The 18,890-nt window shown below is 38.3% G+C and overlaps 1 protein-coding gene across 3 annotated transcripts in view; it reads left to right on the forward strand.

Moving 5' to 3' along the window:
• The window catches only part of grid2 (glutamate receptor, ionotropic, delta 2), a 658,916-nt gene that overhangs the window by 486,752 nt on the left and 153,274 nt on the right, over positions 1 to 18,890 (forward strand). For all 3 annotated transcript variants that reach the window (XR_009783115.1, XM_061729310.1, XM_061729311.1), the window contains exons 9-11: positions 167 to 268; positions 5,515 to 5,712; positions 10,237 to 10,549. Coding sequence is in view for 2 of the 3 variants with exons in the window: in XM_061729310.1 (XP_061585294.1) it covers positions 167 to 268; positions 5,515 to 5,712; positions 10,237 to 10,549 (613 nt within the window). In the remaining variant the exon portion in view is untranslated. The remainder of the gene's footprint in view (positions 1 to 166; positions 269 to 5,514; positions 5,713 to 10,236; positions 10,550 to 18,890) is intronic.

An 18,890-nucleotide genomic window follows, 5' to 3' on the forward strand; every position in this document is an offset into this window, starting at 1 on the left:
CTATATATTTTCCTTTTTTCTATCTTATTGACAAACTCTCTTTTAATCTTGTGGCGTATTTGCTGTTTTGACCTATTAGTTATTGCTCTATAAAAATTGAACCTGGTCTACAAAAATTCTGCATATCTAACTGTTTGATGTCTTTGTGTGCACATTCACATTGCAGCTGGCCACATGGGACCCAGTTCATGGATTAAACGGCACCCTAACAGACAGGAAATTGGAAAATAACATGAGAGGAGTTGTGCTACGAGTCGTCACTGTTCTGGTGAGTAGCTGACACGTCCGGTATGTAAATCTGCGTGCGTGCCCTCTTTTATTTCTGAATTCCCCACAGACGCATAAAAAGATCAAATCTGTGTCACCTGTTAGAAAACCTGTTGTCCATCCCATGCAAAAAGGGCCGTTTTTATGCATGCTTTCACATCAGACTGCAGTGTGTTGCTCTCTTATATACCTGTCATTTTGCCTTAGCTTTGTGACCACCATTCAACCCTTTGTGTAGAGATGCAGCAAGAGGCATATTAAGACTTCATGCGAGAGAACAAAAATAGCAGACATTTATGAGACAAGGTGTTGAGAGCCGAATCAGAGAGGGGTTAAGAACAAAAAAAAAGCAAATTATATTAGATTCCATTTTCGACATTTGACTGCTAAATGACCGAGATTGTTTGCATCTTGATGATGGCGAGACTCCTGCTTATCATCTCTGTCTGTCTCGCTTGCAACATAAATTTGGGTAAATCCCACAAGTGCTTTAAAAATTCACCGCCGTGAATTCTTCATATCCTGTCTTTGAAGTGAGAAAGAAATGGATAATGTAAAACATCTTTGCAGCAATCCCTTATTCCTCTCTAGTTTATTTCAAAGTCTTTGATTTTCATCATCTTTAAAGGTAGAAAGAATTTGAATTGTGTTTCTGAATATTGCCCTTCGGTGCTTTTCTCATGACAAGAACAGTGGGGCTCTCATGACTTTAAAAGGTGTAAAGTTTGTGCACTTATGAGTTCCATCTTACATATTCTGCAGCTGTGTGTGTGCGTGTGCGTGTGCGTGTGTGTGCGTGTGTGTGTGTGTGTGTGTGTGTGTGCGCGCGCGTGTGTGTGTGTGTGTATATGTGGGATGTTTTATAGTGGATCACAAGACAGAAATAGATAGAAAGCAGGTGAAGGGGTGTTGCCTAGATGTGTTGTTCTGTTTTTAGGTGCGGACACTTGGATAGGACATTTTGATTCCTTGTGTGCATGTGTGTGCGTGTGATGCGTATCTTTCTTGAGGGGCTCAAGGATTGGATTTTTATCTATGCCCTGGGTGTTTCCTTTTTCGATATTCCAACTCTGTGAGGTGCAACAGTTTCATATTGCACCAATAACAGCTGCTACAGTACATATGCTGAAACACAGAAAAAAATCATTGGTAACATGTGGAAATACACATACACGATTGGGGGAAAAAAAGCTCTCTACAATTCAATGTTATAAGTCTATTCTATCATCCTTGAGTGCTGAATAGTTATTGATTAGTTAATCTGTAATCCCATCATACCTCTATTACGGCCACAGACTTTAAATCAGTGCCATTGATTAGCTTGCACTGTATTGATGATTAAATGGATATTACACAGGAATGGCCACATAGCTATGATTATTTTTATGGCCTTTCATACAATGCTATGGAATGACCTTTCTGTTCACAGAGGTGATTAAATGTGATATGTTTCAGCTGGGAATTAAGTCTGAACACTTTAAGTGGCTCTAATTAAAATGATAACTTCAAAAAGGTATCTTAGGTTTATTCATATGCAATGCTCTGAATGTGTTTGCCTGTGTGGTGTTGTGATGGACTAAAAGCCTGTCCAGCATGTGCCCCGACCTGTAGCCTGAATAAAGTTGACATTGACTCAAGCTAGGATAGACCACCATCACTGAGCTAAATAATAATAATAATAATAATAATAATAATAATAATAATAATAATAATGATACATTTATTTATAGTTGCCTTTCATGAAAGTCAAAGACACTTTAAGACAAATGGATGAAACAACAACGGATCTGCGTATAGTGAAGGAAATGAAGGACTGTATTTGGATTTTTGGAAATGGAAATCTTAAACAGGTGAATCTTGAGTCTGGATATAAAGATGGGGAAGGAGAACCTGAGGCGGCGGGCTGCAGTGGCGGTCTGGAGGAGGTCAGACAGATAAGGTGGGGCCAGGTTATGGATGGCCTTGAAAGTGAACAGGAGGAGTTTGTAATGAATTCTTTGGCAGACTGGGAGCCAGTTGAGCTGGTGCAGGATGGGGGGGATGTCACGGAATGATGGGGTTCTTGTTATGATCCGGGCAGAAGCTTGTGGAGGGACTTCTGGGGGCGACCAAAGACGAGAGAGTTGCAGTAACCAAGAGGGAAGTGAAAAGACAATGGACAAGGATGGAGGCAGTGTGGACAGTGAGTGGTTATGGCTCCCTAGTCTAGCATGACTGATATGTAACTGTTTTAGAGAGACACACAAATAATCTTTATAAGGTATTATTAGTCTCACAGAATGCAAAGTAACACATTGCACATTAGATAAAACAGGAGACCTAAATTAACTTTATAATTGGAAAACAGGAAACATTTAAATTTGCAGGTTGTTTAATGTATTATTTGGGGAAGAAAATAACTAAAGATTAGAATACATTTTGCAGTCGAGTTTCTGGTTCTCCATAAAGTTACATTTTCTTTAGCAAGTAACCAACAGCTACCTCAGATTAATGCTTTTTGCACTGATGTGCAGCCGTCCCAATATACTTGCTTCCCAGTGGTGTTAGGAGTGATGCAGAGACTACTGAAATCAGTACAGCATGTTTCTCCATTTGTATTCAGCAGTCATACCTGGATAAAAGGGAGAATGCGTTGACAGCGATGTCAGTCAAACACATGGGGCTGATTGTCTGATACTTAGTTCTCCTGCAGCACTCATTGGAGTAATTCTTTTTCAACAGTGAAATAGCTGTTTCATGTGACAGTGTCAGATAAATCATTCCGCTCAGTGGAGTGAATGGATTCAAAGATATGGATTTAAGCAAACATGGACTCCCTGAAAAGTACACGCAGATATAAACATGCATGACAGTTCTCATACAGTTATGTTTTCCATATTAAGATCAGATGAGATAAGATGTATTCTGTATTCTCCTACTTATTATACAAATATTTGACAAGTTAGAAGAAAAGATCAAGCTAAAATTGTCGTGCACCACCGAACAATAATCAAAAAACTTGATTTTCCTGTTGAATCCCAATCCAGGCTGCTTTTCTGTTGCTTCAGTTCCATGTTCTTCATGTTTATACAAAAGATTTGGGAGGGAATTTTATTTTCGTGGAAATAAAAACAAAAAATAAAATTTTCTGTAATGACTTCAAATGGACTTTTCAAAATATGTTTCCCATCAATTTCGTTGGCAAAGCCAAAAAGCATTTTGAAAATGTTCACTGTGTTGCAAATCACAATATGACTGTTTGTCCCAGCGACCCCCTTGGAGGGCTCTTCAAATGCCATTACTTAGTCGTTGTGGAAATTCACTGTTCTTTTCCCCAATCGTTTCTCTAGACTGCACTGACACATGTGGTACTTCCAGTGATGAGGGAACAAAATTAACCTGTGCCAGAAGTGTCAGTGCAGATTTGGTGTATGGAAATTAGAAATGGGGACAATATGAAGAAGACAAAGCAGAGATGGAGAGGGATTACAGGATATTGTGGGTTTTGATGTAATATCGCAGGGATAACAAGTGGGAAGCAGTATAGCTTGGCTGGATAGATAGATGGTTGGAGAACAGTGAGACTACCTAGACATATGTTTAGGGGAAGCAGGAGACAGTGAAGTGTGGAGAGATGCCAAATGTTGTTTATTACCACTGGTGAGTAGCAGCAGAAGGGGAAAGAAAGAAGAAAAAGTAGTAAAAGAAAGGAGGTTAGAGAGATATTACTGTCAAAAAGCATCAGTAAGAGAACCATTGAGTAGGTATTCATTCAGTCTAGGGACTTAAAGTCAAGCCGAACTGTGAGCTTTGGGGACGTTTAGATGTTATTGTGACTCATTGCTTCTGAAAAGTTAAGAATGGCTCAAGTCTTTAAGTCAGATCTTATAAATGATGTGTATTCTTTCTTCAGATGTGTGGCCACGTCTTAAAAAAGAGTATTTATTTATCATATTTTTCTTATTATTCATCGTGCAGTGCAGCAGTGGGACGCTTCTTTTGTTATAATCCTTCAATCTTTTTTTTTCCTTCAGTGGCTAAACATATTGAACTGGTTTGATTGACGGATATACGATTTATTCATTCTTCAAGATTCTACTCTTTCTCTTAAGATTTAAAAAGAAATAGTTTGAAGAAGATGAGGAAGTGGAAATGATTCAATAAACTCATTATAAAATAAAAATACATTATGTCTATCTGGAAAAATTATAAAAAGATCATACCTAAATGTTTATATATTTTTTTTAATTAAAATGTAAATATGTTTTTTTTTTTTTACTATATTTACCATACTTATTTTAGCCTAAAAGAGAGACGTTTAACCTACCCAGGTGATGAAGTAATTAGTAGCAGTTATGGGGTCACTCAATATGTATGCTTGTGTGTGTTAGTGGGTGTTCCTGGCTTGATTGATGGAAGCTTGTGGTGAGAGAGAGATTTGGCATGCATGTCCACTCACTGCCTAATAGCTTATTGAACTGCTGCAGCTAGCAAGGATTAGAAACCGCCAAGTGGATGCCTAGCACATCTTGTGTACTTGTGTGTCTCTGTATGTGTGTGTTTAATGCAAAGCCTCTATCCAGTCAATAACACGCAGGCCCTCATAAATCTGCAAGACATAAGGGCCAACAACATTTCTCTCATCAATAGAGATTTATTACAGAAAAGAGAAAAAGAGTGGTGGTGGACAGCTGAGGAAATAAACTCAATGAAATACCCAGTCCTTGGGGTGATACATAAAAGTAAAAGGGAGTTTTGTTTTCTAGGTTTTATTTTACTTCTTTAAATTCTCTCACTTTGCACTTTTTTTGTTTATATAATTAAGAAGCTAGCCTTTGAAGGACTTTGGATATACTCCTCTTGATAGACATGTCACCTTAAGGATATTTAAATAAAAAAATAATCTGCTGAATTGCATAGCAGAAATATTGATTTTAAACACCCTAATTCAATTAAAAATGTAATAGAATTGGTTCCCACAATGAATTCAAAATATTGATAAAAATCTTAGGGAGCCTATAAGCAAATTTATTTTTCTCTTTAGTTCATACAATGAACATCAAAAATAGTAAAAACATTTGCTGGAGTTCTTACATAGATGTGTTTTGTAATGGGAAACTGTTTGTTACATCAGATATGATTTCAACAATCAGAGTGGGTGTTTGTGGTAGTGTAATGGTCATTTGAGTAAGAGATGATTTAATGCTGAAATGACTACTGTGTTGATTGCCGCCATGACTGACCGACTGATTTATTGATGCCTTTCAGGAGGAGCCGTTTGTGATGGTGTCTGAGAATGTGCTGGGGAAACCAAAGAAGTACCAGGGCTTTTCCATCGATGTCCTCGATGCTCTGTCCAGTTATCTGGGCTTTAAGTACGAGATCTACGTTGCTCCAGACCACAAATATGGCAGCTTGCAGCCCGACGGTCAGTGGAATGGACTGATGGGGGAATTGGTTTTTAAGGTGAGGAAAAGATTCAAACATATATGAACACACACACTAGGGTACAAATGCACAAAACAGTCTGCACAAAAAAGGAGTAATGCATGACTTACTGAGATAATATCATTATTTTTATCAGGAAAATCTGTTCATTATTCTCATAGTTTCTACCAATACAGAAAGAGAAGCAACATCCACGTAGGTACTGATGCCCGTCCACGTTATAATGTGGCCCCCAGAAATAATGTCATATCAAAAGCAAATATTTGAAGGAAAATGTCATGTTTAATTAAGAAAATGACATTTATACCCTTATTCACAAATTGTCACATATGAAGTGAAAGGAAGTGCCAGACAAAGAGCTGACCTCAGAGACAATGAGATATTGCATAGTATTAGTTAATTAATTGTATTTCCGTCAAGGATTTTTGCATAACTAGTGGCTAAACTATTGTGACTCGGTTAAAATATAGAATTATCAAGGTATTACTGTGAACTCCTGAAGACAGAGCTACTGCTCTAAAAGGCATTAAATTGGCTTAGTTGGAAAATGAATCTTTCAACTGTTATCCGAGCAGGGTAGAACACAGGTAAGATGAAGAAGTTGAGTTCTAGTTACTATTTTTCAGTAACTAGAACAACACTGCTCGTAGTAAGTACGTAATACTGTGTGACAAACATCACATGCAACATCAGAACCAGTGGTATTTGGTGAACTAATACCAAGATAGGTGAACTGTCTTGGGCGGAAATTTGGATGAAAACACACAGTTTAATATTGAGGATGCAGGGATGTTTCCCTACAAACACATAAAGGACCATACAATTTGTTGTTAAGCTGCAATGTAATCACACACACCCTGCATGTTGTTGCCCCTTCTGTCATAATATGTGAGAGCAAAGTAGGGAGGCATATGAGCCATCTCTTAGTGAGATCCATTGTAGATACAATACTTCTGATACTTTTGCTGTCCTCTACTTTATTTACCAGGGGCATCACATTGTCCATGACAATTCAAGGGAGAAAATATTTAAATTTCTTCCTCCTTACTCTATATGTTGCTGCTGTCTACACCCTCAATCAAGAGTTTTAGAAAGCTCAACATCTGCTTCTGTTTGTAAGTGAGACTCTTGTTGTTATGCTCACTCATCAGAACAGATACTAAATAGTGCAAGAAGTTCAAGCAAAAATCCCTCCAGCAGCAAAGCAACCAAGCTGCTGTGGAGAAATCTTCCAGAACTCTGTCATTAAAGGAAAAAGCACCATTGAATATATCAAGAAAAGTAAATACCTTATACTCTATGTGACCAAAACTATGGATTATTTTTCATTCTTAGTTTCTATTTAGTGCCTCTGTAAAGGAGGTGAAAATCTCTGACATAAATGGGCATTGATTGACGAAACATATTTGTCTTAAACCGTTACAGTAAATGAATCAGTACATTTGTGAGTGACGCAGTTCTCGCTGTGTATACACATTGCAGAGTGCTTGAGCTCATTTATGCATCTTTCTTTTGCTTTCCTTTTTTTTTCCTCAGAAGTTTTATTTGGCTTGCAATTCTTATAACTCTTCTCGTGTTCTCTTGACCTTGACTGCTTGTATTCAAAGTTTTTTATTCCCCCAACAGTTGACAAAGTTATACAGAAGTGCTTTGAGCATTATGCATATTTATGTACACAAAGACAAGCACAAGATGCAAATAAACCAAGCAGGCAAATAATTGTGTTATCCCTATCAATCAGCAACAGTGTTTATCTCTCCAAAAAACCCAATTATACCAGATAATTATTACCGTGGGTGCTCTCTGTGAGTTCCCACCTTCGCTGACCACTTGTCTTGGCATGGTAGGTTATGCATAATCTCTCCCCTATCTCTCTGTCTCTCCCTCTTGCAGACATGCATTTTTGTCTCTTGGTGAGGCCATTCTATTTACAACATGCATTAGTTTCCTTAAAACATCATGTAATACTCCGCCAACATTTTAAAAACAAGTTTTGGCTCAAATAAAATTACTTGAATCATATGGGAAACCACTTTGGATTCACAGGAAGTTAAGATATTGTTGCAGTTAGTGTGGAAAACCCAAATGCAGGGTCAGTAGAGAAGGCGTAATGCAGCGTGGGATATCAGAACTGTTGAATACAGAAAAGAAAAAAAGAACCTGATAAAATATATGAATATATGAAACCAGGCAGCTTTTTGCCAGGCAGAAAAAATACAGTGGATCAAATACATTGGAAGAAGAGGATCTGGCACTGTGCAAATAAAACAGGACTACAAATACAGGAGTAGCTGATGACTTTATTTGAGGCAGGTTTGGCAATCAATAACCAAAACCAGGTGTGAAACACAGAGGAGAAGCAGAAAGTGGACAGAATGCACAAAGAGGAAACTTCAAAATAAGAGAGGAAATGAGGCTAAAAATTGCAACACAGAATCATATATGAAATTATATAATATGGAAAAGGATAAGATGATTCATAAAACTAAGACAACAAGCCTATATATATATATATATATATATATATATATATATATATATATATATATATATATATATTCATATGACACACACATGCACTAAGACTTGCATGGATTCTGTTCTCTAGGTTCAAATGACAGACGTTCTGCAAGATCTGTCCAAATATTCTTTATATGCAGTGTTAGTGACAATTTCTGCACATTTAAGCATTTTGTTTCTTCACTCGACTGTGAAATTAGCAGACTCTCTTTCCCCCTTATTGCCTGAAGTAGATTACAGTTTTTGTATGTTTTGTTTGTGTGTACACATTGCGTACACTGATACACGTAAACACAGTAGCTTTTAAGGCTTAGCATGCACCTACAAATTCACCCATACTTGTTACAGTCACTTGTTTCTTGCAACCAACAAAATCTCATTATTGAACGAGTTGATAAAATGCACCCCTCTGTCATGGGCATAGATCTGAAGCACAAGCAAATGCTTACAACTGCATTTTAAATCTTTGTTACGCTACAAGCAGATGTCTTCAGCTACTAGCAAAGCACTGGGGACTGGAAACAATTTAATTAGCCATCATTGTTTCTGCATTAAAGCTAAGCTCAGCCTATTTTTTCCCGTGTTGACACAATGACAGCTTTTTTTTCTTTCTTTATTTTTCATGGCTTAGTCTTTGCACATAAACAACATTTTTCCTAAGTTGTCCCATATATGCAACTCTCAAATATCTCAAATCTTGAAGTTTGCTTGGAGTGAGATTTTTCTTTTTTGGGGGGGGTCTCCCTCCCAGTTTCCCATCACCCAGCTTCGTAAGAAACAACAAATTTGACTTTATCAAATGTTTTATTTATGCTGTAACAAAGGAAAACATTCTAGTGGCCATTGTCTCTTCAGAATATTCATGCTATATTATATCATTAGTTATATTATATATAATATCATTAGTCATATATAATAATAAAAATAAACAATAAAAATTAAAACAAAACCAAACGGGCTCCTTGAACAGCAGTGGTCTCATTCTGCTCTAAACAACCAAACCAAAAAAAAAAAACATTTAGTGTGTGTGCGTGTGCGCGTGTGTGTGTTGTAACTTAGGTTACCTCCGCTACACATTCATGCCATGCTTGAAGCTGAAACTCAGACCTTACCTTACCCGGCAACAAAATATTCTATTTTCTGATTGGCTGAAAATTTCTATTTTCTGATTGGCTGAAAATTTCTATTTTCTGATAGGCTGTCAACTCCAGACAGCTGCTCTGAGCTGCGAGAGCAGCGTTTGGTAGGGGAATGTTCCATTGTAGGACCCCCCGACACTATTGTATGGAAATAGTACGTCCCGGTAGAAGCCGCTAAGCAGTGTTGTCTTCATGTTCTGCAGTTCCTAATGAATACTACTTACCACAGCAAACACAGACGAGTCTCCTGACTCCTATTTCACATAAATACTCAGCATAGTCTACCTTGGACTCCTTTGTAAGATTTGCTGTTGGAATTACTGCGCTGTGAAGTAAATTTTTCGGAGTGAGAAATGCCGTGAGAGCGCGTGAGTCTCTCGCTCAATGTGTGAGACTTGAGGGCCCTGCATAAAGTCTCAGAAATACAAGTGGACAAAAAAAAGTTTGAGTGCTTGTCATGAACAAACGATAGTGGAATTTGTGAGTTAATGATTCAAATGTCACATGAAAAACGGCATTCTGTTATGATTATACTTGGATGCATTTGACAACTCCAGCCAATGTTTTTAAAGTTTAAAACTTCCTTGATTCAATTTACTTGATGTATTAATAATGTAAACATGGCCATCAACTTCTAGATGTTTTCTTTAAATAACCTCTTACTCTTTACAAAAAATAGACGGTTTTGATCACCAGAGGTCTGTAGTCAAAGGACAAACATTGATTTTCTTTTACTAGTTACAGACAATATGTCCAGGTCAAAGTGAAGACTGTTTGTTTTTAATAATTACAGCATTTTTTCCAAAGATATCTCAGATGTGAATCTATCCCACATTTATAAAAGCTTGTATTTGACTTCCCTCTTCTTTTCTGTGTCTCGCAGCGAGCCGACTTGGGGCTTTCTGCTTTGACCATCACGCCTGAGCGGGAGAGCGTTGTCGACTTCACCACGCGCTACATGGATTATTCTGTGGGCGTCTTGCTCCGCAAGGCCGAGCGCACCGTGGACATGTTCGCCTGCCTCGCACCCTTCGACCTCTCGCTGTGGGCCTGCATCGCAGGCACCGTGCTCCTCGTTGGCATCCTGGTGTACTTACTCAACTGGCTCAACCCACCGCGGCTGCCCATGGGATCCGTGTCCTCAACCACACTCTACAATTCCATGTGGTTTGTGTACGGCTCCTTTGTACAGCAAGGTAGGTAATAAATTAGACGTTAATAACAATTGTAATTTGTACAGCAGTCATCTCTAGTCTGATGATAGTTTTCGTGGAAATAATATTTGTTTACTTGTCACAGATATGTGATAAATGGTGATGCACCAAATCTAGGCGTATGATTGTGAAGATGGTGAAATATTTGTTAATTTCCTAGATGATGGCTTTGCACCAAAATGTTTTTTTTTCCTGAAAGAGATGTGGAGTCAGTGGGATGTCTGGCTACTACAAGGTCAACCTTACCTTTTACCACCTTAGTAGTAGAAAAGGAGATCAAAGAATGGCTTGAAAGCATAGGAAGGTAAAAAAGTGATTCAAAGTCAAGTAATCCAAAGCTAAATATTTGTCCTCAGGGTGTTATGACAGTGAACTGACCTTTCGGGTTATAGTACAATAGTCCGATTAGAGGCATTTTGTTCCACGTGGATGAAGGGGAGGGGGTGGCTTCAACCTGGGACTGACCGAAGATAATACAGAATCCGGAGATCAGACAAATGACAACCAGGGATGGATTTAACTCATCGGGGAAGTGATGGAGGTAAGGAGAGGAATTTTCAGCACTATCAGGAAGGATAAAAAACACTTTCAAGTACTTGCTTACCACCACCTGCCAAAATCAGCATGAGTCATCCACTAAAAAGAGTTCTGACCAGTCCGAGCATTTACAAGAAACATCTGAGTGTGTCGGGGAGTGTCTGCTACTAGCATGATAACATAAGACAACAACCCTTGGGGCCTGGAGGGTTGTAGGGTGAGTGTTTTTGTGGATTCGCCTTGCTTACTAGTGATTCCATCAAATTCACTCAATTGGTATTTAGGGAATCTGGAAACAAATTGAGCACCACACACTGTTTATCTTATTTAAACCCTTTCTAACCAGATCTTGCAGTTCTTGTATGTCTCAAAGTAATATCCAAGTGAATAGCAGGCTAAGGTTCCCCCAGCAGCAGCAATGTTCTTCACTTTATCTGGGAGTGCTTTTAACATTACGCTTTTATTTGTACTATATTTGCTTTAAAACTGATTTTGATGATGTTTTCACATCACTACACCATGTGACAGAGACAATAATTATGTTCATACTCTCAGGCTCAATCTTGTATTTGCTTCTAAATAATGTCTTACTTTCCAATAAGCAAAGGGTGTGCTTGTTGTTCACGCTCAAGGCCTTGCAATAGTTAAAGTTTGAAGCTACATTAATTATGCAAATTTAAGGAGGAATGATTTTGTTTCTACCACTGCCGCTGAAACATTTTGTGCCCTGAATAAGCAACTGATGAGCGTTTCACAGTTTGGCAAATAATCCTCCATCTTTTGCTGCAGCTAATAGTGGTAATGATGGTGACGATGATACATGCTAATTGCTATTTGATATTCACAATAATCTCTCTTTTTAGCTGTAATTAACATTTCGGTCGTGGCATCATTAGACGGGAAAAAAAGTGTGAGAGAAAGGATGTAATTCTTCAGACATTGGTTTGTGTATGTGTATAGGGTGCTGGATGCAAAAGCTACAATAAATACCAGTGCAAAGTTGAACATGTGTTACAAATGAGTCCAGAATAAGTGGAGCTACACTAGTTAGCCCTAATTTGTGTCCAATTCCTTTTTAATGTTTTGCCTTCCAAAGAAAATTGATAATCAGTATTTTCTCAACATGTTATAATCATTTGATAAATGTATAGTCTGTTTTTTTGTAGTATGCTGCAAAACGTACAACAGAGTTTTACCTTTTCGAGAAGATTTCAGAGACAACAAATAGAGTAAAAAAGAGAAAAATATGGAGAATTACTTGTGACTAGTTTGAGCAACTTAACACATGTGAACTTTTCATCACTCAAAGTCAGTTGTGTTTATTCATGTCTTAGTTACGTCACAAATCTTCGTACCAGCATGCATCTGTGTGACCCTCCAGTGTGAATGTAGTTGTGTGCTTCCTAGTCACGTGATGAGAGCTGTGCTGTTGCCACAGGTGGTGCATCTCTGGTGTTGCAGGTCAGAAATATATCTCACAGAAATGAAAAGAGCACGAACAGTCAGCTGCGGCACTGGACTGACCCTCTGGAGGTTTAACAGTCACGTGGACTGTTTTATCCCAGCAGCCACTTTGCAAAGCAAAGATCTCTTTTGTCAGGCATCCCCTGGGTTAGGGTTAATTTGAGACTTTACAAATAAGCAGTGCTAAAGAGGGTTGATTCACTCTTTGCTTTTGATTTAAAGACAAACAGATATCTATTAAGTATATATTGCATATATTCAGCAGAAGAATAAGCTGCAGGGAAATGATGCAGATGCAAAGAAAGCTGTGTCAGGAGGGAGCTGGAGATGAGTGATAAAAGCCAATAATGGAACATGACAACAGAATGTTCCTTTTGGCTCTGTCACTTTCATTGTGACAGGGAGAGTGGCTGAGAGGAGCAAGTGGGAACTGCAGAGGGATCATAATACATTTTTCTCAGCCTTACTCATTTATTTTTCTTCTTCCTTCCCACTGTGTCTCTTTTGCATCACTCCTTTTTGTTGCCCCTTCCCTTTCTTCCACCTTTTGCCTGACATGTGTTTTTCTTTGTGTGTGCACCCTTTTGTCCCACACTTCTCATTTTCTTTCCTCCATCCTCTTCATGTGTTCCTTTTTTTTTCTGTGTGTGTTTTAATTAAAATAAATTCTATTCCTTCTTCCTGCTCATCAGAGGCACCAGGGCGCTCGCCAAGTGACTGTTTGTTTACAACTCTCCCAGAGGTTTCTCAGTTTGGCATGTGAGGATAGAGGACGTGGTGGGAAAAGTGTCTGTGCTCCATAAACTATGTCTAATTGTTTTCAGTGAGAGTGGGAGATCCTGAAAGAGGAGGAAGCAGTGGTAACAACTGCACCTCACAGAGCCTTCTGGGTGATTCTTAACTTAAATGCATCAAAGCCCCACTAGAAAGCATGGGGTTTTGTGTTCTTACTAAGCAGTTATACATAATCCTCTTTAAGAAAAAAAAAAAAAAGGTACACATCAAAGGGTATCTTTGACCTACCCATATATATGTGTGTGTGTGGGTGTGTATGTATGTATATATGTGCGTGTATATAATCTATATTTCCCCATGAGTGAGGAAAAAAACATCACACCTGGTTTTACTCACTTTCATCGTGGGTTTGCATTCACTTTATTAGGAGGCTGTCATCATGTATCCCCACTTTTTGAAAGAGATACCAAAAACTGAGAGCAAAAATTCATACTGTGCTAACCTCTCAGACAAGTATCAGGTAAAGGGTATAAAAGTTGGATATACAGCACACTCTGATGGAACAAGGTCAGATAACACATGAGCCACCATGATGAAAATGTCTACAAACTTTCGAGAGCAATAAACTATTCAGAGGGAGAGAACGATGAGGTCAAGAGCTACACAAGATTAATAAGCTATACGCAATCTAATTTTGCTTCACAGGTGGCTGCTGTTCTGAATGCTAACTGGTGTGATGCAAAAACATGCACCTGATGAGAGGATAATCCATCAGGTCACATCTGCAGAGGATGTTGTTAAGAATGTAATTTAGTTGTTACTGTTCTGTTTCCTTTTCCCTCTGAAAGTAGACCACTTCTCCACTGTTGAATACCCAAATGTAACTTGGGTATTTTTCAAGGAACAAATGAAGCAAGAGGAACTGTGAAATCAGTGAAATAATGCATGTAAATGCACAAAATAAAAAGACAATCTAGGAAAGTGGATTGACAGTTGGTGGATTGACAGAAGATAAAGGAGAGACGATGTGATTTAAAGCCTGAGAACTGTTCCCAATGAGATTAATTTTCAGCTTCAGTTCAGTTTGCTCTTTGGTCCTGCCTGAGCTAGGGAGGTTATTCCAATATTTTTTTCAGAGCCAGGAGGTAGGAGAGTCAAGTCTCATATGAAAAATTACCACGTCCCATTATTAGGAAAGCCAAGCAGGCAACATTAGCAGAGTCCAAGGAGCTGACCGGCTGATATGCAGCGGCTGGGCAGAGCGCGGCCTGCAGGGATGGGGATGTGCATTCATTTGCAGTCTTGTACACCAGGTGTTAGATCTGGAACGAGCAACCACAGGCAATCCGTGGACGGAGACCAAGTAGCAAATGACATGCAAGAATTCAGGAAGATAAAGAAGAGAGAGCGCCTACAGCAGTTTGGTTAGCTTGTAGAGTGCATGGTCAAGTTGTCTGCATCTCCCTCCAAGGTTTTCACAAAGAAGGCAAAAGGATGATAGGGAGCCCAAGGATTTGGGAGAGAGAGAGAGAAAGATTCAAAGATAAATCAAAAGACTATTTGTTAATGTTGTTGTGTAACTTGCAAAATGTTAACCCTGTATTGCCTGACAATGTAAAATAATACTTCTAAAGCTTTAATGTTTCAGTTTCAGTTTATTTAAAAAAGGACAGTACACATTAATCAACATTACTGTAAATGCGCCAGTTTTAGACAACTGGCTAATTCGCAACTGTAGTCCTTTTGGCAAGATGTTATAAACCATTACACCTAAAACAGAAGCATTAAAAGTAAAACACAATATTTACAACACAATCCAAAATAATAGTATAAACAATAATACAATACACAATTAACTGATTACATGTGGTCACATGTTTGATTTGTTAATAGCCAGGTCTTGAGTTTTTTTGTAAAGGTGTGGTAGGTAGCACAGTATCTTATATCAGTTGGTATTAGGGCTGTTCGATTTTGCCCAAAAATAAAATCTCGATTTTTTTTCTCTCAAAATCCGATTTTCGATTACGATTACGATTATTTTGTGAATTGACAAAAGGCAAAGAAATGATTTCAAATATGCTGTTTTTTTATTGAACATTTGCCCCATTGGGCTTTAAGTGCAAACTTTGCTCTTATTAAACCAAAAATGAATGAATAAAGTGCAAAACTCTGTAAAATAAGTTGAAAAAAAGTTTTAAAAAATATAATAAAATATAAAGTTTTATCTCTGAAAAAAAATCAGCAAATCAGCACTTGCAAACATACAGTAAGTTATATTTCCAATTAAATAAAACAAGACATTTTCTAATTAAACTAAACTGGGTCTTTGCATGCTAAATAATAATGCAACCCATGAAGGAGGTAGAGGTGTGTAATGTCAGTCATTACATTTGCTATTCACATTTGCAAGTTTTTTGCAAGGAACACGAGCCGGTCTACCACATCTGGCTTGAGGGATGCCCGGTGGCATGTTGCAACGCCCCCTCCTACACTAAAGAGCCTCTCCGATGGGGCACTTGTCGCAGGTATTGAGAGGTATTTCCATCAATCATTAATATGGTATCAATCATTAATATGTGTGCAGACAAGGTTAAAAAAATAAATAAATTAAAAAAAAAAGTGAAAAATCGATTTTACGATTTTCATGTTTTAACATCGTTCTAATTACATAATCGCGATTACGATTTAAAATCGATTAATCGACCAGCCCTAGTTGGTATGATGTTCCAAAACTGAGTGGCTCTGACTGAAAAACAGGATTGACTGAAGGAGCTGGACCTAAACGGTACAGTACAGTCCCCCCTCTGGGAAGATCTTGTGGACCTATTATGAGATGTTTTTTGTTTGACAAAAGTACTGAGAGGTGGAGGGGCCTTACCATTTAAAATTTTAAACAGTAGGCAGGCATCAGTGAATTTTGTCAGGTTTTCCCAGCTGAGGATTCTGTACTTGCTGAGGATGTAACAGTGGTGGTAAGTGTACGGTTTTCGGTCCAGCACCTTGAGAGTCTGCTTGTACAGAGAGAGAATGGGTTTCATGGTTGTGTTTTTTGCATGGGTCCAGCTAGTCATACAGTACATGAGATGGGAGATGATCATTGCGTTCATATAGAGAATCGCAGCAGTAGATGTTAAGCAATTCCTCATGTATCTGAAATTTGACAAGTTGTATCTGGTAGTCTGTATTACTCTTTTTACCTGCTTTTTGAAAGATAGTGTAGAGTCAAGGATAATGCCAAGATATTTAAAATGCGAGACTATTTGGATTGGCTCTCCAGCAACAAACACTCCAGGATTACCAGATGTTAAATTTGATTTTGTGAAGTACATACAAACAATACATATGTGTTTATTATAAGTTGAAATCAAAAACATCGCAATTTTGTCTTGTGTATAAACTTAGAACAAAAAGTAAGAAAATTGTTATTTCCTAGATTATTTCTTTGTTGTAACAAATAGACCATAAACCGTTGGAAAGTCTGTTTATTTCCCTTTTAAACGGTGCCACATTTGTAAGGGACATGCATTTGTGGGATGAGCAGCAGAGCTGACTTTGTGGGTTGTGCTTATGGAAAAATTGCCAAATCTTCTCTTCCACTGCCAAACAGCTTATTTTGCTGTCGCTATAGACTCTTGTTTTGTGCTTTTTATACTCCCAGTTGCTGCCAATCAGGCACCTGATTGGCAGCACATGTGAGCATTGGTCCTGCTACAGTGGTCAGTATTTCCTGCTCCAAGAATCGCCCTGTAAGACTGATCTAGATAGGGCTGCAGAGCAACTTGAAGCTGATGTTTTTGCAAAACCAAGCTGCAGCGTGTTGATTTCCGTGCAACTATTTCCATTCGGCTGCTTAAGCTTATGCCATATCATTACTCTTGAATACTCAATCACTTAACAGGCTATTTTTCTTTCTGTGCTGCCAAAAAAGAAAAAAAACAAGGCTGATTTATAAATCTATGTGACAGAAATGCAATTAATTCAGCAATACATTACAGTACACTACACTACAGATCCCACCCACTGTGGGAGCATCACTGGCGTCTGTTGTCAGAGAAAAATAGGTCTATTCTCATAAATGATTAGATTATAACAGTTGTCTACTGATACATGCTAGGAATCTAAATTTCACAAGAAAAATTCATATGAAGTACCATAAACTACTTTTGAGGATCGGCCATAAATTTCCAACAGTAGAGAAGCAGTAGAGGGTTAATGTGGCAGCTCGGAGATAAATGTCTTGCTGGGGAGAAAGGTTTCCAGTTTTACACTGACAGCTGAGGTCGGGTGCCCTCAGGTGCTCAGTCAGTGCGCTTCACAGTTGGAGAGCATCTGCAACAGATTACACTTTGAAACTACGACAAAATACTGCCTTTTCCTACAACAAGGGAGTGCAGATGATCGGCGCCAGATGCCTCTCTGTTAATATGTCATCAAAATTATCGAGCTAAAATTGATGGAATTTGGTTGGGAGTTGTTGGACAAAAGCTCTTATTCAGTTTTGGTGTGGATACAGATCACATTCTTTCAAATGATAAAGTCTGACATGAGCTTTAGAGGAGTATGCCTTCTTTTGTATAGTAGTTATTGTTTATCTATTTATGTCTGCTGCAATGCTATACCGTCTGAGTGAGACGGAAGCTGGGAAACTGGGGACAAGACAACAAATGATATTTAAACTGAAAGATGATGCTAGATTGCACCTGTTTTATCTTAAATTTTAGGTTTTTTTATGTGCATACTGTAACCCCCTGCCTGACGATGTCTCTTCTGCCTTTTGTGACCCGTTCTGATCCCTGATTTTATGGCTACATTTGAGCCAAAGTCAAACAGTCAAAGACAAATGCATGTTGTCACACTGAATATTTTTTCTTCTCCAATCTTTGTCCGTTCCTCTCCGTTTCTCACTTCCTGCTGTTCTTTCATAATTAAAATCCAAAAAGTGTGTGTGTGTGTGTGTGTGTGTGTGCTTGTGTGTGCGTGTGCGTGAACGCATTTTTGTGTTATCTTTACATAAATGCAATACTCTCAGCATGAATATTGTCTTCCCTCAGTTACATCTCGGTGATATCAGCATTCATAGTCTCATATATATATACATGTATACAGGCAAGCAAACACACACTTCATACTGTATGTTTTCACTGTGTAAGACATCTTCACGGGGTCACGGACAAACAGACATGGAGCCAAGGTCAAAGGCCATAATCAAGGTTTTTGGCTTTCTATTTGCTATCCACCAACCGCTCTCTCTTTCTTTCACTGTGCTTCTATTCTTTTTTCTACAGTACCCCGCAGTGCATTATCATTCTGCTTGACTGAGAAGACAAATAATTGTGTTCTCTTTTTCACAGCACAGAGAATATGAGAATATACAGTTGATGGAGCTCAAAGGACATTTTGCCGGAAACATTGCTGCATGTCTACATGAAATTGTGAAAATTTCAGATTGTCTTGTTCACGTTTCTTCTCCAAACAGTGAAGTCCTCCTTGATCAAAGATCAACGGATGTTCAGCTTTAAGATGGTGACGTTCCTTTTCATTGAAGTTCAGCTCGCATTTCTTCGGATGCTTTCCTTGACTCATCGTC

This window comes from Cololabis saira, chromosome 9 (genome assembly GCF_033807715.1).
Source record: "Cololabis saira isolate AMF1-May2022 chromosome 9, fColSai1.1, whole genome shotgun sequence".
In the NCBI taxonomy this organism is placed as follows: domain Eukaryota; kingdom Metazoa; phylum Chordata; class Actinopteri; order Beloniformes; family Belonidae; genus Cololabis; species Cololabis saira.